The sequence below is a fragment of the Scardinius erythrophthalmus genome, assembly GCF_964197995.2.
Source record: "Scardinius erythrophthalmus genome assembly, chromosome: 22".
Taxonomy (NCBI): domain Eukaryota; kingdom Metazoa; phylum Chordata; class Actinopteri; order Cypriniformes; family Leuciscidae; genus Scardinius; species Scardinius erythrophthalmus.
In genome coordinates this window covers 16,594,462-16,615,756 of record NC_138242.1, presented here as the reverse complement: position 1 = coordinate 16,615,756, position 21,295 = coordinate 16,594,462, and the positions used below count along the sequence as shown (strand labels likewise).

Genomic DNA, 21,295 nt, shown 5'->3' with positions numbered 1-21,295 from the left:
AATTTTCAACATTTTTAATATTTATGTTGCATTAATGACATAAAAATGACTATAACACTCTGATAAAATTTACATTTTCTAAACGTATAGTTTAAAAAGGTGACAGCAGTGACAAATTATTTATTTATGTGACAATTTATTCACTGTAAGATTGTCTAATAAATTATGCTACCCTAAAAACAATAACACATTTATCACTATGGCCTTGTGTACACTTGGATTTTGTGGAAAAAAATATCTTTATCCTGTCGAAATCTGTCAGTCTGAAGTAAACAGGAATATTTCATTTAGGAACAGTTCATATTTTCCATTAGTCAGACTGTTTGCCCCGCCCATTTAGCGCAAACACTCCACGCTGACATGTGAAGATCCAATCAGAACAGCAGAAAGCCCCGGCAGAATTCGAAGGGGGCTGTCCCGTGTGACGTCAGCTAATTTTTAATGGGAAGTGGGGAGTTTCACGCCACGCCTCTGCGTGAAGAATTCTTTAGTCAGATTTAAGCAAGTTGAATCTAGCTGCTCATAGAGCACATTTGATCGTCTAGCGGGGCAAGCCGTGGACATGGCCTACCAGAACCAGTATAGACCACCTCAATATAACAACGCGCCGCCGGACCAGAGCTTTTTATGGAATATATTTCAGAGGTGAGTGAAAACACGAGCAGCGATTCCGCATTTGAACGCCTGTCGATTTGACAAGCGCAGCAGGAAAGAGCATGTTCTTGCAAGTCACGTACAAGAAGATACGAAATGCAATAGGCAACTAGTAGAGAGGGTTGTATAGCTCGCAAAAGCAAATGTCTGTCATTTTTTGTAGTTACTTCCGCCGCATTTCGATTGCTTTTCAGCGGATAGCAGACTCTTTTCGTCTGACTTTCATTATCAAACCATTCAACACAGTTACTCAGTTTCTATTGCAACCGAGAATAATCGAATAACGTTAACGTTACGCCTTTTGCGTAGCTTTTAGCAGTTTTGAATACCATAAGATTGCGCGCGCGTGTGTATATGTATATATATATATATATATATATATATATATAGAGAGAGAGAGAGAGAGAGAGAGAGAGAGAGAGAGAGAGAGAGAGAGAGAGAGAGAGATGTGTGTGTGTGTGTGTGTGTGTGTGTGTGTGTGTGTATGTGTGTATGTGTGTCATTTTACTCAAATACACACGCATATAAGTGAGTGGAGTTTGAGTTGTTTTTGTTTAAACAAAGTTGCTCGTCTCTATAGTACTGAATTAACGTTATGTAATGCTGCAGAGGATTGAGTCTAAAGGGCCGTTCACACGGGACGCGTTCTTCTTTCGTTCCAGTTGCGCTATTTTATATTGTTAGTTTATGTCACTAATCTCTATACATTATTTATATAGATCAGTGGTTTATGTACACACGTATCTGGCCTTCGAGTCTGTATGTTGTCAACCGTTGCGATGCCTTGCCAAGTTAAAAGTACTTCAACTTTCGTTTTGAACTCAAGAACGCATATAAACGTTCCTTTAGAACATTTCCCTGCCGCCAAAACGCTGGAACAGACGCAACTCAGTCGATGTAACCTAGCAACATTCATGATGAACTAATATAATATCACATGAAAACAAAATGATTGTTCCCTGGTCATATGACTCGGGAATGTCTAAAGGTGTTGTGAGTCACCAGTGTTTATCTTACATATGAGTCAAATGAGTTTCCATGACTATATTGAGCTGCGAGGTGAATTGTGTCATATTATGGTTGGATTATGATCGCTTTAGATGTATATGACCTGGTTGTGTATGTGGTTGCACGGGTTTTCAATCTTTGAGAAGCCACACACCCACAATTATTATCATCCTCGTGTGAAGGAAAATATGTAAAAGACAGATATAAATGCCCAAATTATATATATATGTGTAAAATGTTATTTGGAAAATATTTAGTTGCTATTATGTTAAAAATATAAAAAATGCTGGGTTGTTTCAACCAAAGTGTGGGTCAAATATGGACAAACCCAACCGTTGGGTTAAAAATGTCATTAAAAAATGTAAACTAAAGGTTGGGTTTGTACATATTTGACCCACACTTTGGTTGAAACAACCCAGCATTTTTTTAGAGTATGTTAGATGTATTTATTTATTTATTAAAATAAAAATGTTATCACATTAATCTTATTTTTACATCGACTCTAAACCCGATTTTCCTTTTGTTGCTCCCGGGGGTCCCTGGACCCCAGTTTTAAAGCCCCTGGACTTATAGTGAGGATGGTCGCTGTGATGTTATTGGGAAGTGAGTGGAAAAAGTTCAGTTGGAAAGCCTACTGAAACACCGGGAAAACCAAATCCCCTCACTCACTAAGCTGTCGACGTAGTTCGAGTTTTTTCCACTTTCCATTTAGGTAAAAGCAAGTAATGATCCAGATGTCCCTGTTCATACTTTCCTTGAATGGAAGTTCTCATTTAGTCAGACCAGTTAGTAATGAAACCTAGTGATTCCCAAACCACTTCTTATCAGAATTGACTGGTACATAAAGAGTGACTGAAGTTGATAGTTGTTTCTGAATTCCTTGTGTGAATTAGAGTCACGAGTTCAAATATTGCCTGGTTGGGCAGGATAAACAAGCCAACAAGACATTCCTTTCACGGTTTACTGTGGTTACGGCGCAGACTGAACTCTCTTTCAAGGTTTTAGCTTTCCGAATTATTTAGGAGGCCTCTCTCTAGTCCGTCTCTTCTGTTTTTCTATGTTTTTTTTTCCTCAGCTGTCTAAATACTGGGGTTTTGTTGGTGTGCTAAGGCTATGGTGTATATTTCATAATACTGTAGCACAGGATTTTGTGAAACCCAATCCTTTTCTGTAAGCTCTTTATTACAAAACAGACCAAATAGGCTAATACATGTAATTTCCACATGGATGGAGCACCATTCCCTTAAATTCAGCTCAGAAGGCTTGTAATGGAAACGTGTCCTTTTTACGATTTATGGCATATGTGTAATGGAAAAGACACTCCCAACAGCAGAAATAGTCGAACCGCTCTGCGTGAGACAGACTTTCCCTCCTTTACAGTCATTGCTGACATGCCTTGACTGAAATTAATCTTAAAAAGATCAGCATGTGGCTGCGCCTTCACAACATCAATGAAAGAATGTTGAGCAATGATCATATCAACTGGCTTCCCAAGACACACTTTTCTAAAATGTCCCATATGTAAACTCAAAGGAAATGAAAGTGTTTTTAGATGTAAATGATTGGAAATAAAATGATTTTCACTCTGAATCGTTCTCCACGTAAGCTTTTACTTTCAGTTTCATTTGAGCTGGCTCACATCCTGAGTTGTTTCCTATTTGTCCCATTACAGTTCTAGAACTCACTGTATTTCAAGCTGTTCACTGTAAGGGAAGTTTTTAACATGAATTCCTTTATTTTTGGCTAGCCAATGATCAAAAATGTTTCTGTTTCCTCCAGGGTAGATAAAGACAGGAGCGGGGCAATATCAGACACAGAGCTTCAGCAGGCATTATCAAATGGTATGTTTATTTTTTCCCATTTTTTTTCCTTTTTTCTTACTTTTTAGTTGAAAGATTAAAAGATACATATTCAGCAAAGGCCCTCAAGTGTACATTTGCTGTGAGTTTTCCATTCACTAGCTTTTATTTCAGAGAATATCACTGTTAATAAAAGGAACCAGGTTTTCCTTTACATCAGAAAAGTGTTTCTTGTACACAGTAAATGCTTTATGACAACACTCTTCTGATTGTTTTGTCAACGCTGATATTTCCATATGGAAATATTCTTTGCTAAATGAAGATGTCCACAGTAACTTTGGTTGCTAAATTAAGTTCTTGTTTATGCATTAACTATTATACCAAGTTTGAGGGCAACTTTTGGAGATTCTGTGCGCTTCCTATGAATAGGGTACACAATGGGTCCTTTTCTCAACAAATGACCAGTGAAAGGAAATGTTCAGAAAATGTTGATTGACCGCATCTGGTCAAACTAAATACCATGTGTTTGTTGTTATTGGTAAGCTTTTATATTTCTCAGAAATATTTGTTGAATTTTTTTTTTCTTATAATAACTTGCATAAGAGGGTTGAAAATGAAAAATCTGTCATCGTTTACTCACCCTCAAGTTATTCCAAACCTGTATGAATTTCTTTCTTCTGTTGAACACAAAAGAATGTATTTTGAAGAATGTTGGTAACCAAACAGTTGATGGGCCACATTGACTTCCATAGTATTTGTCTCTATGTCCTGTCTGGTTACCAACATTCTTCAAAATAGCTTCTTTTGTGTTCAGCAGAAGAAAGTAATTTGATAGACCATAAATTTGATAGTTAGCTAGAAAAATTATTTGTTTTTTAAGAAAAATTGCCATATATACCACGATATTTTTACTCTTATTAAAAACATATATTGTTATTTTTATAAGAACTGCATTATATGCAATTACAAATTAGTTAATTTTAACCTTTAATATTATATCAATGCACCAGCTGACTGGGTTACTTGTATATTTTACAGCATTTTTTTGTGAATTATTTTTTTTACTTGAGAAAAATGAACATGTGAAGAGTTCAGATGCAAAAGCCTCTAAGTGCCATCTGAATTTTTCTTCTAGAATTATCATTTTTATCAAGCTCATCTATTTAAGTTCAGTAATTTCACTTAAATGACAATTAATAGGTAATTTTCATTGCCAATTTAAATATACGAGTTTGATAAAAATCATCTAGAAGAAAATTTCAGACTAGAGGCTTTTGCATCTGAACTCTTCATGTACTGTACCTGATTCATATCCAAATGAATCGAGTTGAATCTAAATCTGAATAGAATCGCAAGCTTATGAATAAAAATCAAATGCGCAATTTGTGTCGATTTCCAGCCTCATAAAAACACAGTACCAGTCACTGTTGGTGACTTCTGAAGCCTTGTTATTTTTTCTAACTTTGTGTGTGGCTCCGCTTCCTAAGATACACGACTTCGAGGCAATTCTGGTACGCCTGTACCATGTGAGCCACCCAGTATGCACTTGTCTAAATTATTTGCTTACATTTATGAAATGTGCCTACATATCTGCATATATAAGCCTTTTTAATGAAAATAAAGGTCCATGTTTTACTGAAAATGTTCATGAAATTAAAAAATATTTAAGAGATTGTTGTTTAATTTAGTTTTATACATAAGTTCTCATATCCATATATTTTGATCTAATGTCACAAGTAATAATCTCAAGGTTTACTGTATTTTACACGATTCTTTGGTTCTTTTGTATCGTGGGTTCGGTGAAGTGTAAGAAAAAACAAACAAGGTCTTGTGCACTCAACGAGCACAACCGCTCACACCACGATGACGTCTTTTTTACCGCACGCACCTTTGCGCTCATGCTGATACGGCGAGTATAAACCACGCTTAAGGAGGACAGAAAACCTGTAGGAGATTGATCTATTCAGTAGGCTGATTTCCTTGTCTTATTTATCAGTTAGAGTTGGTATAACTCAATATTTTAACTAATTTCAAAAGCTAAAATAATTCATCAAAGCCTACTGATTAATCAGTGAAATAATCGATTAGTCGATTAATCATTCCAATAGTCATTATTAGATTAATAGATTATTAAAATAATTGTTTGTTGCAGCCCTAACATAAAGTCGCAATCACGTTTTATTATGTGGCAGAAACAAGGCTTCCATAGTTTTTGTGCTCTAATTAGGGGTGTAACGATACCCTAATGTCACGATTCGATACATATCGTGATACTGAACTCACGATACGATATTATTGTGATTCTCCAAGACGCATGATAAAAGGCTAACAAAAAATGTACTGTTGATTAAAATGCTAAATTTGGTGTTACATTGTGGGTGTAAATAAATAGGCTTGGACTTGTCCAAATGCACAGGACAATGGTGACACCAGAATAAAAATATTCATGATTCTGAAGCTGAAAATGCAGAATTATTTCAGATGAATATGCTTTCACTCTGTCACTGGCTAGATATATTTAAAATATTGTCGGCCACTTTTTACTGGTAACATAAGACATTTGGCATTATCAGGACCCACAAATATTCCCCAATTGCATTATTATACATTATATTTAACATTACATATAGTGGTTTAATGTAAGACTGACACTAAAACTCTGTAAACTTGAAATTTTTCTCACACAGTAATTTTTATTTTGGGTGAACTATCCACAATACATATTGTCACTATCCATGATACATTTTTGTATTGCGATATATTGTGACACGATATATTGTTACACCCCAGCTCTAATGTTTAAAAAAAGTTATAGGACACCAAAGTTTACCTTACTCATGGATTGCGCCTTATATCTGAAATATCTCCTTACCCTATTCTGCTTCATGAGCATATGGCTTTGCTGCCAAAGTGGGTCAGAGTTCTTTCCCTCCTGCCAGAAGCTGTTATCTGCTCTGAGCAGTAAAGGTTGATGAAGTGCTCGTCTCAACGAGGTGCAGAATTAGCAGGAAACTCTGTTATCATTCTTGAGAGTTGGCTGTGTGAGTTTAAGCTGAACGGTTCAATGATCCCAGCGCTGGTTCCTGTCAGCACTGCTGCAGTGTGTTGTTATAGCACATAGCCCATTGTCACACTCTATACATTTCAGCAACACTGAGTTCGTCATGAAGGATAGAATTGTGTAACATTGTAGTAACCCTGCGATATTATGAAGAGGTATGCCATAGTGTGCTTTTGTAAAGGTCATCACATGCCACGTGTTATGTAGTGTATGGCTGGAGCCTTCCTGCGTTCCTGTTCATAGATTAGTGTTTTTGTGGTCAGGTCAAGCCTTTCAGCACTGCTAAAGTCCATTACTCTGTTCTCTGAGTCTCTGAAAGCACCTCAGGGACACAGCAGTCGCACCAGGGGTCTAACCTCAACACTTGATGCTGAAAATGTCTATATATGTCTGCACTCTGCAGTATACACTCTTAAAAATAAAGGTTCTTTATAGATATCGATGGCTTCATGAAGAACTTTAACATCCATGGAACCTTTTCATTGCACAAAATGGTCTTTAGGGGAAACAAATGACTTAAGTGTGCTTTACAATAGGAAAAAATAGTTATTTTTGAGTCCCCTTGTGGTGAAAATCAAACTTTTAATGTTGTTTATTTGTCTATGTGGTGTTTTTAATATGCTTTAAGACTAACCATGTACAAATTCATAAGTCAACAGCATTGCTGAGTATTTTCTCTTTAAAACTGCAGTGAACCAAAGACAGTCTCAAAAATCACGGTTTGAAATCGCTGGTGTTTCTGACGTCATAAATTACCTTGTAACCAATCAGGTCAACGTGTGATCGTCAACAAGTGGATCTCTGAGCTGGTGTGAGTGAGTGGAGGCGGGGCTAATTTGCATATTCATAGAACCGCGTACCGGTATACTAAATGAGGAAAGGGTGTCGTGTTACATTCAAGCTATTTTAAGGCATGAAGAATTGTTTTCAATGAAAAAACTTTTAAATATGTAATTTTGGTGATCAAAGATGAGTTTTAAAGGATAAAATTATTAACTACAGGGGGACTTTAAAACGTTAATTTTTTTTTTGGGGGGGGGGGGGGGGGGGTTCTAAATCGCTGCCTAAACCTCCTTTCTTTATTTTTAAGAGAATATTTTCCAGCTTTATATTCTGATATTAATGAATTTCCTCTGAAATAGCTTTATCTTTACCATTATGTTGAACTAACACTTCTGTATTGTCACTGTTATTCAAAAAATTCTATTGTTCCCTACCCCTCTTTCATCTGTTGTTTTTCAGGGTGTCTGAATTATTTTATTATCTTACATTAAAAGTTGTTTCCTCTCAGCTCTGTCGTTTAGCTGGCTCAACACATTTAAACACTCCTGAATTTCTCCAATGCTGCTCTAGGCGTTTGCTGTAGTGCTGCTGTTCATGTAGATTTATATCAGAAGTCATTGCTGTAAGGGAAGTGAAGCCGTGGCAGTGGGCAGCTGTGATTTACTATGTCACAACCGTCCAGTTCACTGACTCCAGCCGTGTTGCTTTATAATTTCACTCCTGTGACCAGAGCATAATGAATTTTACTCACAAAGTCTAAATGGAAATGAAAACATTCAAATCTGCCGTTAGGACTGTTTAGCTGTGGTTGACTGTTTTATAGGCCTATAGTGACTGACTGCCTGGCTCTCATTTATCTCTTTTTTTGTTGTTGAGTTTTTAGGGTTGTTTGCTTGTGGTGTGGTCAGATTCAGAGATGTAAAACCAGACTTGATTAAAAATACAGTAAAAACATTTTTTTTATTCTTGTGATGGCAAAGCTATTTTCTTTTACTCTAGTCTTCAGTGTCACATGATCCTTCAGAAATCCTTCTAATATGATGATTTGGTGCTCAAGAAATATTTCTTATTATTCATTTTGAAAACAGTTGTGCTGCTTAATATTTTTTGTGAAAACCATGATACTTTTTTTTTCAGGATTCTTTTTTGAATAGAAAGTTCAAAAGAACAACATTTGTTTGAAATATTAGTCTGTAATCATGTAAAAATCTTCACTGTCGCGTTTGGTCAATTTTAATTGCATAGACAGGTTTGTATATGCCTGCGTGCACCGTTTCACAAATACTCAAGAGGAAAAAAAAAGCCATAATTCTATCGTCATAAGGACAAAAATATATTTTGTTTTTTAATAATAAAAAAGTTCTATAAAAAGATGAATATGTACATCCAGTAAATGTCTTAATTCACTCACCTCTGAAAGGTGTAGTAAAAAGCAATTCTTTGACCCTTTATGTTAGTATACCATCCATTTCTAAGCCCAGTCTCTAAAATGTGTTTTATCAGCTGTGTTTGTCTCTTGAATATGATTTAAAAAGAAGTCCTTGTTTTAGCATATGCAGTGTTGTTGTATGCGGCTGAAGGCTGTGTGCTTGTCTAGTGAGTGATGTGAATGTTGCTGTTTTTCCATGATTCCTCCCGGAGTGGGCATTGCTGTGACTGGAGCCAGTGTGCAGCACATAGGGGCGTCTTTGTGCCTCAATTCAGACCCGCCTCCTCTCCAGTCCTTGCCACTAGCAGCCATTCTCCCTCTGAGATGGCACCACGCTATTCACACTATTTCTAACAGCCTACCTAATATGGCCAGGGTGACCTTGGTGGCTCAAAAAAAAAAAATATATATACATATATATAAAAATGTTTTTCTTTTGCTTGGCCTTTCATTACAAAGGTTATTTTTTCCGTTCTGTTCTTCCTGTGTCCCGGGGCTATTCACATCTGTTCCCATCCCACTAACTAGAGGAGCATCCTGATTATTCCCTGATTGTTCACCCAGTGCAAGTCCTTCCTCTCTCTCGTAGAGGCTCTTTCAGTGTGCGTGAGGCCATGACTCAGCATTGCGAAGAAGAATGGCTTTATTTTACAGCTGTACGTTTCATTCCTGTGTCTTCTGGCGTTGTTACGCGGAGCACGCCGCCCACTGTGTGCTGTAGGTGTGCTAAGATAAGCACGCTCAAACAAATGATAGTGTTATTTCAGCCAAAGCAGAAAGGGAGAGTTCACTGAGCTGGGATCAGGGACTGACCTATATAGACTATAAAATGTGTTCCTCAAGGTCAGTAAAGGCTGCCTACTGAACCGTACCTGAAATGTTTTTTTTTTCTCCACATTCATGTTATGACCAAAATGCCACTCCCTAGTGATCTCACCATTGGCATTACAAATCAGTTTAAAATAGAAACTATACAGCTGTGTTGTGACCGCTGGCTGTCTTAAAAATGATATGAAATCTATTGAATAAGTGTTCCTGGTTTTACTATCTGTGTGTAAGGTTGAAAAAAAGTTTGTTTTCATAATCTTGACTTTTATTAATATGTCATTCCCTCAGAATGTGCAGAAATGTCTGTTTTACAGGTTTAAGAGCCTTCCAGAAAATAATCGGGCATTGGCAAACCATCTACTCAATATAATGAAATATAAGCAGAATATTTACTTTTAATGATTCAAACATTAAAAAAATAATATTTATCTGAATATTCTATTTATATTCTACTTAAATATGATAAAAACAGTGCACGACAACATTTATCAACATTTTGCTTACAGGAATGACTGGCATATTGATTCAAGCTTCCTTTTGTTGCTTTAATAATTTCGTTTTAAATGGAATCTGATTATTTGTTTTGTTTCATCTGCAGGCACATGGACACCGTTCAACCCTGTGACCGTCAGATCAATTATATGTGAGTATTATCACTGTCTTGTATTCACAAAGCCATATACATTGGCCGTTTCTCGATATGCGTTCTTTAGTGATCTTGTGTTCTCTTACAACGTCATCATCAACCGCCAAAGTTCAGTTCCAATACTCCAGAACGCAAGTACAGATAATGCATGAAAATACCCGGATGTGTTCTTGATATCGAGGATGCATTGAGTGCAGACTTGAGAGGATCAAAACGTAAAAAATCCCAGAAGTCATATCAGGCGGACGACATACTAAGCTTTAAACTTCTCTGTTCTCACTCAAGAGATTCCCGCTGAAAGCTCACAAGTACTTGATGGTTTGCGAAAGTAAACATTTGTTGTTTGTTTGGCATAATTGTAATGAAGTTAATACCTGAAGAATGCCTTTAAAAGAATCCTAAAGTTGACAAAGCATTACATATACAAGTAAACGTTAAATAATAAATATAGATATTCATGTAAAATAAAAAGATATCAATAATAACAATAATGTAAGTCAGTATTTTAATAGGTTATGACATCTGTGATGTTATGTTTTATTTATTGTGCATTGATTGCTGCTGTCCCACTGCCTAATACAGTATGTGCTGAACGGTCAGTTGAGCAACATATCAATTCTCACATGGATGTGTTCTGTGTCCTCGTGTCCTTCTGAGTTTGTTCTTTTAAAGTAGCCTAGCAAGACCGGTCTCCACGAGAATTTAGAAACAGTCATTCTGTCTTTTTCTTCTTTGTCCCATAATCCTCTGTTTGTTTGTGAGCTCCATGACAACCTAGGTTGTTTCCTATTAGCACATTTAGCTTATAAAGGTTGAGTTGTTTCAGCTCAAACTGAAAGCATGTAGCTGTCATATGCCTTGAAAGTTACTCAGAAAATGGAAATATTTTGTCTTAAGCAACAGAAATCTGCAGAGCTTCTTTTGAGAAAGTTAGTCAATAATAATTGACTGTGTTTAATGACTCTTCACTCCAGGACAAGTTGATCTCTTTCAGCTCATTTAAAGGAACACGCCAACTTTTTGGGACTTTAGCTTATTCACCGTATCCCCCAGAGTTAGATAAGTCCATACATACCTTTTTCATCTCCGTGCGTGCTGTCTGACGCATCCACCGCTAGCCTAGCTTAGCACAAAGACTGGAGGTAAACGGCTCCAGCTAGCATACTGCTCCCAATAAGTGACAAAATAATCACAAATGTGATTTGTATAGTCACAGCGTTTACAAATAACAAGGTCACATGAGACACAGCCATCTTCTAACCGTATACATACTGGGAACTATATTCTCAGAAGGCGAAGCACTGCTACTTGGGCGGAGTGATTTGCTCGCAGCACTTGAGAAGCCCCGTGGTGGAGAGCAGAGAGTTCGCTCAGAGTTGGAGTAAATCACTCCGCAGAAGTAGCAGTGCTTCGCCATGTTATTTGTATACTCTGTGACTATACAAATCACAACATGTAAATAGGAAAATGTTGGCGTTATTTTGTCACTTAATGGGAACAGTATGCTAGCTGGAGCCATTTACCTCCAGTCTTTGTGCTAAGCTAGGCTAGCGGTAGGTGCGTCGGACAGAGTTACGGCACGCACGGAGATGAAAAGGGTATGTATGGACTTATCTAACTCTGGGGGATGCAGTGAATAAGCTAAAGTCCCAAAAAAGTCGGCGTGTTCCTTTAAAGTTAATACACATGGGCATCGTAACAGCTCAGTTATGATCTTTCACGGATACATTTCCATCTGTTTCATCCATCTCAGACAGTTTTGTCTAGTAATGGTAGGCAAAATGTTATGAACGCATCCTATGGCCATACTTTGTAAACATAGTAAATGGTTTTGACAGAAAATCACCAGTCATGTTACCTCAAAAGTGAAGTAATGCAATAAATCATCAAATTTGAGGATTAAATGTGACCAAACATTCCTTAAATGCTTTCTTTTCTCTTTTTTTAGCTATGTTTGACCGGGAGAACAAAGGCGGGGTCAATTTCAATGAGTTTGCCGGCGTTTGGAAGTACATCACAGACTGGCAGAACATCTTCCGCACCTACGACAGGGACAACTCAGGGTTTATCGACAAGACCGAGCTCAAACAGGCTCTCACCGGCTTTGGTGAGTTCGTAATGCTTACTTATTGACTGCTATTAATGGAAAGTCGGAGGTGATGGATGCATTCAGTGAGGTGTTTAAAAGAAAATCCTGTAGGAATGAGAGGCAAGGGCATTGATTCACAAGACCAATAAAAGGAAGGACAAATAAACTGATGGAACAACTGATGAAAAATGATTAATGTCAACCTGTCAACGCCAATTCTGAACTAATTTCAAATACTTCTCTTTTTACACAGGTTATCGTCTCTCAGATCAGTTCTACAACACACTGATAGAGAAATTTGACCGTCAGAAGAGGGGACAAGTGGCTTTTGATGACTTCATTCAGTGCTGTATTGTACTACAGGTAATGATCTGTGTTGTATGCAACATTTGCAATTTGCACTTTATAAGGATAATTCATCCATAAATGAAAATGCTGTCAGTTTTTTAACACCCTCATGTTGTTTTCTTTCTTCTGTGGAACACAAAAGGGGAATGTTTGAAGAATATCCTGTCCATTCTTTTTCAAATAATGAAAGTAAATGGGTACTTGGACTGTCAAGCTCCAAAATGGCAAAAGAACCTTAAACATATAAAAGTAATTCATGCAAGCTATCATTTGATAGCTTTGTGTGAGCAAAAAACTGAATTTTTGTTATTTGCGGACATTCTTGACATTTGCCATTGAATCATCTATCAATGAAGAGTTCATGATAGATGAATATTTGTTTCGTGAATTAATTTTTCTTAAAGGTTGTATCAGCGATTTCAGGCCCAAACATAAATGATCACATTCATCTAATATTTCCTAACGATCCGCTAGCTGCCCGCCCCATAAGCATGCTGTCAAAAAAACGCGTCTCTCTAGGCAGCCTAGGCTCTGAGATCTGCACTCAAAAACAGTTGGTATCAACATCACTCAAAACCAAAATAAATAGTGTTCCAGCCAATCACCGACAGGGGCGGGTGTTGTGAGGTTTTGATAGTATTATTATTAGTAGTAGTATAGTTCTACTGCAAACTGGATTTTTTTTTTTTTTATCTTAAATGGGCTTAAGAATTTTCATTTATTAATTGCTTTTTTATTGCCAATTTATGAACAGCTAGGTTGCCTATGAAAGCCTGTAGTGTAGACTGATTTTTATGTGAAGGACTCGGGTTGTTTTTGCTGTAAAAATCAAAAGGATGTGACGTTTACGCACACTCCCGAGAGCCTCTCTTCCGCTGCTCTTTCTGCTACGTGAACGGCCGTCGGGATGTTCGTTAACAGTAAATCGCTGCAAAAGTGTTTCCATCTTCCATCGGTGTCGCTAATGACAAGGGTTTCTAAATTTTATATATAGCCCCTTTAACTCAAAAAGTGTTTTGGTGTCAAACTAACTCAGATATTTGGTCACATTTATTAATGAATCAGTCTGATCTGGTTCTTGAGTTCAATGCACTGATTCAGTATTCCAGTGGTTCAGTGTATGGGAGGAGAAGATTATCAGTGATTAAACTTACATTTTGGTCTGTTCCTAATCCTAACATAAAGCTATCGTTTAACTTCAGAAGACTTTCAATTCATAGCTCTTGACTTATATAGACCACTTTTATAAAACGTGCTTTTGTGTCCTTTTTGAAGCTTGAACAATTGAGTCCCTATTCATTATAATTATATAGAAAAGCACAGTCTTGTTTTGTGTTCAGCAGAAGAACAAAAGTCAAACGGGTTTGGGACGGTTCGCCATAATGCAGTGATATACACCTAAAACTGATTGGGTGTTTTTTTATTTCAACAGAGGTTAACTGACGTGTTCCGGCGATATGACACAGATCAGGACGGCTGGATCCAGGTGTCGTACGAGCAGTATCTGTCAATGGTCTTCAACGTGGTATAGCACAACACGAGCACGCCTGCACTCTCCTGTGCCAAACGCCAAATGTCCCTCCCCATGCGGTCTGAGACAGAGACTAGCCAATACTACCCTCTACCGGACGACACGGGGACGGGATTTTTATGACTCTTCATTCCGTCTGTCTGTTTGTTCGTCTGTTAGTAGCCATATCGCCATATTTCTTAACCATTATTATTGAAAGAATTATGGAATATCACTCTCTCTCTCTGTGTTTAATGAATGTTGACATTGTGAAAATCATATTAAGACTCAGTTGCATGCTTTCTGATAAACCTTCTTAATGTCAAAGCATGAATTAATGTTTCTTTCTTTGGCTGAATTCATGTTTACAATGAAATACTGTGAGTGCAGGTTGTGTTTGCCATGAAAAGATCCTTTTATTTGGATTGACTGTCAGCTCTTCCATATATTTGTAAAGAATTATATTTTTAATCTGCACAATAATGTAATTCAACCTTTTATTTTAGGAAGGAGGTACATATGCTTTTGTATGCCTTTTTCATGCATGATGCCTTACAACTGTTAAAATAACAAAACAAAAAAAAACTGTTTTATTAAAAACTGGAACATGTTTGAAAATAAGTCTTTCATTTGTATGTGCATCTTTTCATGAATGTTACTCATGAGCTATTTAAGCAATTTTACATTATTTACCAAGAGTCTGACAGCACACAAAAGATAAAAATGAGTGTCATTACTGTCAAATATGATCAATAAATATTTTTTTTTAGGTTAGATTGGATGGTTCTCTTTATATAAAGCACAATTCTACCCCCTAGTGTATAATTTTGTTTAATACATGCTTGGGCATGCTAAATATATTTCTGGCTTAGCAATTATAATAATAATCCATTAAAACAGTAAAATAATTGCCTGCCCCTAAACAGCAACGAATATTCATTTATTGAGGATTTCCGCCTCCTCTTTACTTATGTGTGTGCACCACTTTAATCGTAGGGGAGACCGGGGAGTGTAACACGGTGTAAGTGTTTGTCATGCTAACTTAAAACCCACACAAGCTAAAACAGTTGTGTTATGGCTGCTTAGTGGGGGGATGGTTGTAACAGTTCATTAAAATGTCTCTGCATTGTGTGCGTGGAACACTGGAAACACATGGCTGGAAGAAGTGTGAAGAGTCAGTTCTGGGCCCATAAGGCCTGCATGCACTCCAGGGGCAGCCATCTACATTTGCCATAACTCAGTGAAAGTGACTGAACCCTTATGTGACAGGAATACAGTACGCAAAAATGCAAGTTATGTCCAGGTATATCCAGAAGCAAGTTATATCCAGTTTTACAACTTTGTTTCCATGACGCCTAAAACCTTAAAATAGGCGTAAAAGGAGTTGAGCAACTCTTCAGCTGAAATAAAAAGAAAGTTAACAAGAACAAATGTTAGTGTTTTTTTTTATATATACATATAAGATACGCTTCACATTTCTCCTCTTTGCTACAGAAAAACAAGCAGATTTTTTCAGAATAGATTTTGTGCTTACAAAAGCTGGGACCGAGATGGTTCTCATTTCATACCCATATGGGTCCCATATACACATGTTGGCTGGGAAGGAGGACTTCAGTTTTACCGCTATTGAGTTTTAGAAATGTAGCTGAAAGCCAATCTTTAATTTCAGCCAAACAACTGGACAGAGATTGGTGAAGGAGAGGAACCCTTGCAAGACAGATAGAGCTGGTCGTCATCAGCGCAACAATGAAAATGGATACCATATTTCCAAAAAATATGACTGAGAGAAAGTAAGTAGATAATGAATAAAAGAGGGCCCAAAACAGAACCCTGAGGAACACCAGAGGTAATCACTGGATGATTTTGAAATATTTAAGTTGGACGTACTGAGTGCGACCAGAGAGAAATGATCTAAAACAAGACTTGGGTGTTAGTAATCCCAAAAGAAGCTAACCTGTCAAGGAGTATCTTGTGCAAGACGAAATCGAAGGATTCAGTGTCAGCTGCCAGTAACAGGCTGTTAGTGATTTTAACCAGAACAGTCTCTGTGCTATGCTGGGGACGGAAGCCCGGTTGAAATTGTTTAAATTAAATAAATGGGAAATTTGAAATTGGACAAAAGTTATCAAAATTGGATGAATCAGCCCCTGTGTTCTTAAGTATGAGAGAAATGATAGAAGATTTAAGAGATGAAGGAACAAAGCCTAAATCTGTCGGTTGCGGTACCCTTAAGTACCAGCAGATGGAAGCCTCGTTCCTCACTGTTTCCAAAGACTCTGTTATTCCCGGACTTCATTTCCCAGAACCCTCTGCTCATTATTAGTTAACCTGTTTCAGCTGTCTTGTTTTCTTAGTTCATTACCCTGTTTATTTAAATGCCTTTTGCCCTGCATTCATTATGAAGTCTTGTTTGCTTTGATTCACATTCTCAAGCAGTTCTTGTGTTCCTTATGTTTTATCTCTGCCAGACTCTTGGATTCTTTGTTCCTGTCTGCCCTTCATGGGTTGTACTTTGTGTGTTTGCACTGATTAAATTGACCCTCTGCCTGGTATGGACCATGACCTTGGATTATAAACTGCGTTTGGATTCTCACTCCTTATGCTGTATGCTATGTTATTGTTGCCCGTGCTCTCATAATAATGTATCCAAATTGGATTTAAAGTCCACATGAAATCAAAATTGACCTTATTTACTTTGTTTGCCTAAATTGAGCGTTTTGTGGTGAACAATTCATCCATGCAAGTCAATCCACACAAAAACATTTTTTGTCTTCGTAATCTTTAATCAAAATCTGAAAATGCCCCTCCCCTCTGCATTGGAGGACCTTCCCTGATGACGTAGGTTTGAGGAATTGGTTTGGGCAACGCTTAACCACTCCCCTCAAACCGTTAGTCTGTTATGAGCAGAGATGGAGAGGAGGAGCGCTAGAGTAAAACCCTGCCCTCTGTTCAATATTCCGTTTCACTGGGAAATGCGTCACAACACTGGAGAAAAGTCGTTTGCAACTTCCGGTTCACGCAGACTTTAATAAAAACAGGTTGTCATGTACACAAAGCCAAAGCATTGTTACCACACACATACACACAGAAAAAGTGACTGTTTATGAGGTGTGCACTGAGGTTTAGGGTGCATTGTCCATTCTTTCTCAGTGTTATTGAAACACCTGGATAAAGACAACCTCATTCTGGAAACTCTACAGCAGTTAGCTAATGCTGAAGGCAACTGAAAAACATCTCCATGACAGACAGCTGTATATTAAGGATGAAATTCTTTAATTATTTGGAAAGGATATAGAAAACAACATTGTGGTAGCCCTTAATTTTCCCAAAATGGGGTCAGCCCTATGTTCCCACAGCCCTATGTTCCCACGGCCCTATGTTCCCACATTTCTAAGAATTTTTTTTTTTTTACGATTTGTCTAAACCCCAGGTACGGGTAGGTTTAGGGGTGGGGTCAGGGGTAGGCCATTTGTGGGAACATTGTCTAAACACCAGTTACGGGTAGGTTTAGGGGTGGGGTCAGGGGTAGGCCATTTGTGGGAATTGTCTAAACCCCAGTTACGGGTAGGTTTAGGGGTGGGGTCAGGGGTAGGCCATTTGTGGGAATTGTCTAAACCCCAGTTACGGGTAGGTTTAGGGGTGGGGTCAGGGGTAGGCCATTTGTGGGAATATTGTCTAAACCCCAGTTACGGGTAGGTTTAGGGGTGGGGTCAGGGATAGGCCATTTGTGGGAACATAGGGCTGTGGGAACATAGACATGCTCCCGATCAAAACATCCAAAATTGCATGTGCAAAATAAATGGATGATCAGCCTGTTTATTTCAAATGTAACAACTGTCAGAGTGAGAGCTTCGATGAGGAAGGCAGAGAGAGTACAAAGCATCTTGGGATCGTGGAGTAATAAGCTTTGAGCAGTTCTTTGATTACCTGAATGGGATGAACCCAAAAAACCTTTCACTAGTTCACACGTACAGTACATATAATTAGAGTCCGAGGGGAGGGCTTAGAGCTCGAAATTTGGCCCGAACCCAGAGTAGGCTACCGCATTTTTTATCTGAACTTTATGATTGAGAAAGCGAAGGAAGTTCACAAACTTGAGGATCTTAAGAGAAGAGCTCAGGAAGAAAATAAGGGACTGACTGGAAGATTACACTCTGATAGATCAATGTAAACATACGATTCTGTGAATTATGAAAAAAAGGTTATGTTCCATTTCAGTACTAGAATTTAGGCAGCCATAGATACACTGACATAACTCATGGAGCCTCATAATCTGCCTGAGAATTTACAGTTAAGATATATAATGTGATTATGCACTCATACATCAAATTATCAAATTATAATAAGATTACATAGACTTGATCCAGAGTATTCTGGCCTGTTACAGCATCTTCATACTGCTAGACCCAAGATGGTCTCAAATTCTCAATGGAGTTAAAACATGTTGAAGACATATCTCTACTCTGTTGCATTCAACTGTCCTTACACTCATAGAAAAAAAGGTACAAAAGCTGTTACTTGGGTGGTACCTTTTCAAAAGGTTCACTTCCGTGCCTAAAGGGTGCATATTAGTACATTAAAGATTAGTAACATGTCAATACCTAAATGAAACAAAAGTGTACATTTTAAAAAAGATACTGCCCCAGTGACAGCTTTTGTACCTTTTTTTCTGAGAGTGTAGATGCATTTTTGAATAGTGATGTGTTTTGTTTTTTATGTATGTGTGTGTAATTTTGTATTTTTTTTGTGTGAAGCACTTTGGTCAACTTCTGTTTTTTTTAAATGTGCTATAGAAACTTTTTTGTTATTACATCTTCATTTAGTGTGGTTTATAGTATTACTGTTGTTGTACAAATTTACATCTAAGTAAACATAGTAGCTGAATACATTATGAAAATTGCTGTTACCATAAACAGGTTAAGATCCATTTATGGCGTTTACTAATGTTTTAAAGGGAGACCATTGTTGTTGAGTTGAAACCTAATGCCCACTAGATGGCATTGTTTTCAGTTTTCACCTTGGCCACTTTTTGTCTTGAATGATTTCTCACAACTGTAAATCCAAGTTGTGTTACTTTGTTTCTTTTCCTCCTGAATTTTGAAAGTCTGACATTTAAGATTTTGCTTTGTTATTGAGATGGCCTTCTGGGTCAAAGTTCACCAGCACTGCTATTCAGAAAAGCCTAAGTGAAGTGGCAAACAACCTGAAATCAAATGTTCTATGTCTAGTTTGACTATGTTACAAATGCAAAAGCGTCTATCAAATTGAAAGTCAAAACAAGTAGTTGCATAGGTACTTATAGTCAGTTGAATGTCTGTTGGGGAGCATCAAAATAAAGAGTTAGCAGATATTAAGCAGACAGTCTACTAATACTCTAATAAGAGTTAGTTGACATAGTTGCAAAGTTACTTATAGTTTGTAAAAGGTCTAAAGTGGACCATCAAAATAAAATGTTACCATTGAAAATTATTGTTAACACTAATATGTTTGAATATATGAAATATCAGAATAATAGTAATAAAGTTTTTAAAGCTGGCATAACATGAAACTAGTGACAACTGTTCAGCTGACAAAACAGCTTTCCAAAATACTTTCAAAAGAAAACATTCATAAAACAGTTTTGAAAATTTGAGTTTTGAAAATGACGTGATCATTATACAGTGCATAGCATTGTAAATCTGTCTATCCCTCACAGCCTCATTTTCGTCTGCATAAAATTCAATATGGCATAATGACATATTCAAGGCTGTGCTGCAGTTAAGTAAATCACATTCAGATCCATCACCATTCCTGCATGCAATGCTGACTTTTCACAATCCAAAATGGATAAAATTAAGATCTGCATTCTTTTTATTGTGCATGATATGCCATTTCATTCTAAAACTCCTAAAACACATTTAAATTCAATAATAATGGCTTTATAAGAGCAGACAATGTTGTTGAAAATCTTTAAGTTATGGAATCTTTAGCATCTCTCAAAAAATGTCACTGGTGATTGACAGGTGGCAGAATGGAGAGTTAAAATGACCTCAAGTGGACAGGCAGATGAATGGATTCATCATCGTTTGGTCACACCGTTAAAGCGATTACAGACATAATGAAGAGTATTAAATGTGCACACACACATTCACCAATAACACAATGGTTGTCTCAATAGAGAACAGACCAAGGAGAAGATCTCTGATTGAGCTGCTGCCTCGCATTAGCAGGGTGGCCAGTCAACTGCCAGTCCTAATATTCAAAATGCACCATGTCCAATTAATGCTAGACACACCCTCTTAATTTTTCTGTTTACTGCATTGCTCAAGGACATTATTCTTGCCTTTGGCTTCAATTACACAAGAAAAGGCAAATTAAAAAAACTTCAATGTAAAAAGTGATCAGTTGACTTAACTTAAAATTATTAAGTAATAAACTTAGGCTAATGCTTAATTGAAAAAAAAAAAAAAAGCTATGTGAACTTGACAACTTTGTCCAGTTTATTTACTTAAAGGGGGGGTGAAATGCTATTTCATGCATACTGAGTTTTTTACACTGTTAAAGAGTTGGATTCCCATGCTAAACATGGACAAAGTTTCAAAAATTAAATTGTAAGTTTGAAGGAGTATTTCTGCGCCAAAAGTGCTCCTTCCGGTTTGTCACAAGTTTCGGAAAGTTTTTTTCGAGTATGGGCATGTGTGACGTCAGATGTAGCGGAATTTCCTTATATGGGTCCTAAGGGCACTTCTATTGGAAGAGCGCGGGCGCGCGCGCAACCGTAGACCAGAGCAAGAGAGCGGAAAGCAGTTCGCCCATCATCACAGCGCTGTGCTCGGCTTTAGGGAAGTCAGTGTCACCAAAGAAGTGGGTTTTTAGTTGCCAGGGCAAGACATCCCTGCACAGATTCCCAAAGAACCCGGCGTTAAGGGACCAGTGGATGGAGTTTGTTTTTCCAGAGCATCAACGGAGTTGTGCAAGACTGTTTGTTCCCTGCATTTCGACGATGATTGTTTTATAAACAAAGCCCAGTTCGACGCCGGATTTGCAGATCGTCTAATACTTAAGGATGGAGCAGTCCCAATGATAAAGGTTCACGGTCGTGCGTTGGAACCGGGCGGTGAGTAAAACTGCTTGTCTGCTTCAAATGTCTGTGTGTTGTTA

The 21,295-nt window shown here is 37.5% G+C and overlaps 1 protein-coding gene across 2 annotated transcripts; it reads left to right on the top strand.

Annotated features, from left to right (window-relative positions):
• The first annotated feature begins 370 nt into the window (after positions 1–370).
• pdcd6 (programmed cell death 6) lies at positions 371–16,751 on the top strand. Of its 2 annotated transcripts, XM_081351995.1 has the most exons (6): positions 371–645; positions 3,442–3,503; positions 10,161–10,205; positions 12,157–12,315; positions 12,551–12,660; positions 14,078–16,751. In XM_081351995.1, the coding sequence occupies exons 1-6, from the start codon at positions 563–565 to the stop codon at positions 14,174–14,176; spliced, it is 558 nt and encodes a 185-aa protein (XP_081208121.1). In that variant the 5' UTR covers positions 371–562; the 3' UTR covers positions 14,177–16,751. The 2 variants fall into 2 exon arrangements, with proteins under 2 accessions (XP_081208121.1, XP_081208122.1); XM_081351996.1 differs by lacking the exon at positions 3,442–3,503 and having other exon boundaries at positions 427–645; positions 14,078–15,558.
• The last annotated feature ends 4,544 nt before the right edge of the window (positions 16,752–21,295 follow it).